Below are 5,068 nucleotides of genomic sequence, written 5' to 3' on the forward strand. Positions count from 1 at the left end.
TGGAAGTGTACTATGATACTCGGCACAGTAGCGGTCAAGTGCACGGTGTGCCTACAAAATAAATAAAAGGGAAAAAGCCATTTGCAACCAAGTGCATTGCACTTTTTTCTGAACAAACGATAAAACATTCAAACCATTCCTAAATCAACTAAACAACGCTGGTTTGGTACTTTAGACCAAACAAATGTTCCACAGTGCAGAGTGCAGAGCTACTTGGGCACTTCCATGATTCACTTTGGTCTTTTGTCTGCAGCTATGCAATAAGAAGCACTTCAATACGACGCATATTATTGCCAAACATGTGCTCAGTAGCATTCAAAAGCCTCACTGTCGAAGTGAATCAAAAGTGAATAGGATCTGGATCTCTAATGGATCTTTGAAAAGTTTACATTAACTTTCGTGTTCATCAATTTTTTGAGTTCTGCGAAATGTTTGCAAAACTTCAAAGGTTGGGAACCACTGGTTTAGAATTTCATGACTCAGGTTTCCGGTACTATTCATCACTATTTTAAAGCTTTTTGCGATGAATTTCAAATATTGTCAAATTGATTTCGTCAAAACCAGTACTTCTTTGATCTCAATCAAACATTTACATCAACTCTATTATAAATTAAAATCCGTTTTAATATCAAACATTTAAAATGAGACACTGAAGCTATCATCTAAATTTGGAAATGATGTCAAAACCTGTGTATTTCAATTTGCATCTAGACTTGACAGCAGGATTGTTTAGTATCGACATTTCCAAAAGTATTGCTTACTCCTTCAAAACCTGCGAATATTTCTATGCAAAACTGATCATAATAAAAATGAAACAGTTCAGTCTGTGATGCCAACGAAACGATAAACGCGCAGCAATTCAGCAAGACCAAACTATAGTGTGTTCAAATACCACCGGTCGAGAATCTTTTTGTAAAGGAAATTTTCTCGATTTACCAGGGCATAGAGTATCTTCGTACCTGTCACACATGCAAAAATTGTCAATCTGCAAATGATGCACTCAGTCGAGAGTTCATTCAAATATTTCATAACGCCAAAGTTTGCTGTAACAGCATGAATACACCTACCCACCCCCTTCAGCGTTATGAAATTTGTGAATGGGTCCTAATAACTGTAGAAGCAGAAGTGATCATTAGAACACTAATCTGAGAAGCAGGCTCTTTCCCAATTGTGACATTACCTTTTGCAGTACCAACACGGAGAAAACGGAAAACCCATATTTGAGTTTTTTAAATATATTTTTGAGTTATTTCTCGCTCCCTATTTCATTCGCTTCTTCTATTGTTTTCAGAGAGCGAAGAGCAAAACAACCCAAAAACCGAACCATTTCTCACTCATTTCATACATGAAACATTGTCTTCAGATTTACAATTATTTTAGCTACCTATAAGATTTCTTCTCAATAATCCTTCAATAATTAAGCTTTTTATAGCTTCAGAGATGATTTTAAAAATCTTTGTTGAAAACAAAAATTGCATCAATATCTTCATAAGTATTTTTGATACTTTAAGGCGCCCTCATTTAACTTCGAAAATATACCTCTTGGTCTTGTTTTTGATACCTCCCTGAGTATATTTAGCTGGCGCCTTTGGCAGAGGCCAACATAACGAATCGCCCGCTACGACACTGGACTTGGGTACAATAAGTCGTAAAATACGAGTGATGCTAATTGATGACCGATCAAACTGGACGGAGAAGACCTCGACAGTTGTGATTTTGGTTTTTCCAAATCACATTCCAGGAATCACTACCAAGCGCGGCCGAAAGTGTACTAACAGACACGATCGAGAGCTGGATGTGTGAACACATGAATGATCGTCGATCGATCTTACGGTTATGGTGGAAGTGCGGTTGGATTTCCCCGCACGTTGAGCTCTTCCTTATCATTGGCTCAATATGTTTTGATTTGAACTGGAAGTGCGGCTTGCTCTCTCGGAAGGTGCTCTATGTGCGCTGACTAGTACCTACAAAAGAGAGCAGGTTACGCTTTCAGTCATATAAATACCAATTGCAGTCGACCAGAGTCAGCAAGTTGAGTGATACGGTTTCCTCTCTGTACTAGTCACACTGGTAGGGTATTTCTGTTGTTTAGGTTGGGTATTCTCCAGGAAACCAAAGTTAGTAGCAAATAAGTAGTGCTACAGATAGGAAGTTTTCAGAATGAGGTTTTTTTTAGTAACTGTTCTGCTGGTCACGTTGGCTTGTGCCTCGGCCAGTATCGGTAGGTGGAATCTATTGAATGTTAATGTTCGGTATCAATAATAATGCAGAGCTATTTGTCCTACAGTGCCATTACGGAGAAACGTGAGAGATGTAAGTGGTAGTGCATCATCAGCTGGATCGCAATCGGCCAGTGGTGCTGGTGGATTGGGATCTCAAAGTGGAAGCTCGGCTTCTTCGCAATCCTTTGGACAATTCCCGCAGTTTGGCGCGCAATTCCACCAACCTATGTTCGGTGCCAATCAAGCTGGATTTGGACAGTTTCCTCAGTTCCCACAATTTGGACAGTTCCCAGGATTTACCGGATCTTCGAGCGGTGCTTCATCTAGCTCGTTCAGTCAAGGAGGTCACGGATCGCACTCAGGGTCTCAATCAGGCTCGCAATCATTTTCTTCCAGCAGCGGTGGTCATGGTGGATCCGGGTCACAGTCTGGTTCGCAATCGTTCTCTGCTGGTGGATCAGGTCATGGTGACCAAAGTGGCTCTGCATCGTCTGCTGGATCGCAATCCATTAGCAATGGACATGATCAGGGTGCGCATGGAGTCATAGGCACCGGATCCCAAGCTGGAGCACAATCAACTTCCGCCGGACAAGATCATGGTGGTCATCACGGAGGAATTGGAAGTGGTTCCCAAGCTGGAGCACAGTCTACATCACACGGACAGGATCACGGAGGTCACGGATCTTCTGGAAGTGGTGCTCAAGCTGGATCACAATCAATCAGTGGGGACGCAGGTCATCATGGAGGCACCGGTAGTGGCTCCCAAGCTGGATCCCAATCCTTCAATCAGGGACAGTCATCTTTCGGACCCGGTGGAAGACACACAGAAGTTAGCAAACAGGGTGATGGGTTTGGGGTTCGAGTTAGTACTGATGAATCAGCTGACGGAACCAAGAAGAAGGCCGAAAGTGAAGCTTGGGTCTGGCAAAGCTGAGAAACGAATGACGAAATAAACACAAAATATTCCCGTTGATAATAACTGAGAATGACTTTCAATTCAATGGTTTGAAAAAGCTCTCCCTATACTTTAATGCGATCTGGAGTTTACTTTTTTGCTGTACTCGTCGCCACACAGCATCCCCCCTTGATAATCCACTTTCCTCTCGGGATCTGTGTGTTGATATTTACACGAGACTCACGCTTGACTGAGAGAGCCGGTCGATCAAAAAATGGACGGGTTTTTATGACTAGAGTAATTACAATCATATAGGTTTGAAGAAAATGTTTATAAGGGAATGGCTTGGCTAAGCACTGCTCAATACATTGCTTCTTACTCGTGCAGTAAGTATTGCAAGCGACGGATGGTGATGATGGGTTTCTCTAAACTAATCGGATTAATAGCGGTGATTGGTTTCGCCAGCGGTAAGTAATCTGTTCTGTTTTTTTGTCCAATTATCGCCAAATTTTGATACTACATTGAGCCAGATTGCATTATCACTTTGTAATGCTGACAAACAAGTTCAAACGGTTAACATTCTGCTTATTTTTTCTCCGTATAGATTAGGATAGGTCTTGACCTATTAAGAAATGATAACCCATTTTCCCTCCTAAACTTTTCAGCTCACCCTAATGGATTCCAACCGAACAACTACCCCCAGAACCAGGTGAATGCCTGGCAGCAGGCATGCCGTAATTTCCAGCAACAGCAACTACACACCCAGATTGCGCAGAATCAGTTCTTTGCGCAGACATTCCCGCAAATTGGCCTACCGCCACTTCCGTTTATGGACATCTGTGGCCAGTTCGGAGGGGGTGGCTTTGCCCAAAGTGGTGCCAGTGCTGGGGCTAGTTCTTTCTCCGGTGGTGTTGATGGAGGACTGGGCAACCGTTTCGGAGGTTCCGGCGGCGGCGGTGGTGGTGTCCATGGTGTTAGCGTAAGCTCCGGGTCACTTCCCAACGGACAATCGGGAACATCGGTGACACACTTTGGTCCAGGAGGCGCTAGCACCACACATTATGGACAGGGAAGCGGAGGCGGTTTTTCCACGGACAATAGATTTGGAGGCGGAAATGATGGCGGTAATCATGCAGGTGCCAGTTTTAGTTCCTTCAGTAGTAGCCCGGGCAATGGTGGTTACGCGACGGCCAATCGGTTCGGTGGAAGCAGTGGTGGTTCGGGAGTAGGAGTCAGTTCGTTTGGGGCTTCGTCAACTTCAGGAAATGGAGGATACGCCACTGCAAATCGATTTGGAGGTAATGGAGGTAGTGGTTATTCTGGAGTAGGTGCAAGTTCATATGGTGGAAACGGAGGAAGTTTTGCCACGGCTAGTCGTTTCGGTGGTTCAGATGGAGGGCAGACCTATAGCACTCATGGACAACATGGCGCAGGAATCAGTGTTTCCAGCGTTAACGATGGGCACGGAAATGTACACACTCAGGTGCACAAGCAGCAATACTAGATGGACACGTAGAACTTATATCGTTTAACTGCGAAGAAAACGGTTAAGCAAATAAATATGTTGTTTTAGTTACCTGGAAATTTATCTTGTTTTTCATTATTTCCCTATTTCAATGAAGTGGGTATTGCTTATCTAAGTCATAAAAAATAATATTCATATTTATTACCATAGCAATTTCAAATATTGAACTTATTCCGTTTCTGAGTGGTCAATGTATTAAATCTACGCTTCTAACCCAATGACCTCCATGCCCCCGTATGCCACCACCCCGAATGGATCATTGCCTCGAAATCCATAACCCCAAATGCACAATTTCCTTGAATGGCGTTGCCCCATGATAATGGAACTTTCGGCCATGTCATTCGGGTTAGCAGATTTCTAGGTTAATGGGCATTCGGGGTAATGGGGTCGGTTGAATCTAAATCTGCATTTTATTTCCTCTTTTTT

General features: G+C 43.2%; 2 protein-coding genes across 2 annotated transcripts; both read left to right on the forward strand.

Annotated features, from left to right (window-relative positions):
• Nucleotides 1-1,951: 1,951 nt before the first annotated feature.
• LOC23687765 (hyphally-regulated protein) lies at nucleotides 1,952-3,205 on the forward strand. Its single transcript, XM_011494847.2, has 2 exons — nucleotides 1,952-2,221; nucleotides 2,288-3,205. Exons 1-2 carry the CDS (start codon nucleotides 2,161-2,163, stop codon nucleotides 3,154-3,156), a joined length of 930 nt encoding a protein of 309 aa, XP_011493149.1. The 5' UTR covers nucleotides 1,952-2,160; the 3' UTR covers nucleotides 3,157-3,205.
• Nucleotides 3,206-3,441: 236 nt separating this feature from the next.
• On the forward strand, nucleotides 3,442-4,701 carry LOC5570135 (keratin, type I cytoskeletal 9). The gene is made up of 2 exons (XM_001653066.2): nucleotides 3,442-3,584; nucleotides 3,783-4,701. The coding sequence occupies exons 1-2, from the start codon at nucleotides 3,458-3,460 to the stop codon at nucleotides 4,619-4,621; spliced, it is 966 nt and encodes a 321-aa protein (XP_001653116.2). The 5' UTR covers nucleotides 3,442-3,457; the 3' UTR covers nucleotides 4,622-4,701.
• Nucleotides 4,702-5,068: the final 367 nt, after the last annotated feature.

The sequence above is a fragment of the Aedes aegypti genome, chromosome 3, assembly GCF_002204515.2.
Source record: "Aedes aegypti strain LVP_AGWG chromosome 3, AaegL5.0 Primary Assembly, whole genome shotgun sequence".
Lineage (NCBI taxonomy): Eukaryota > Metazoa > Arthropoda > Insecta > Diptera > Culicidae > Aedes > Aedes aegypti.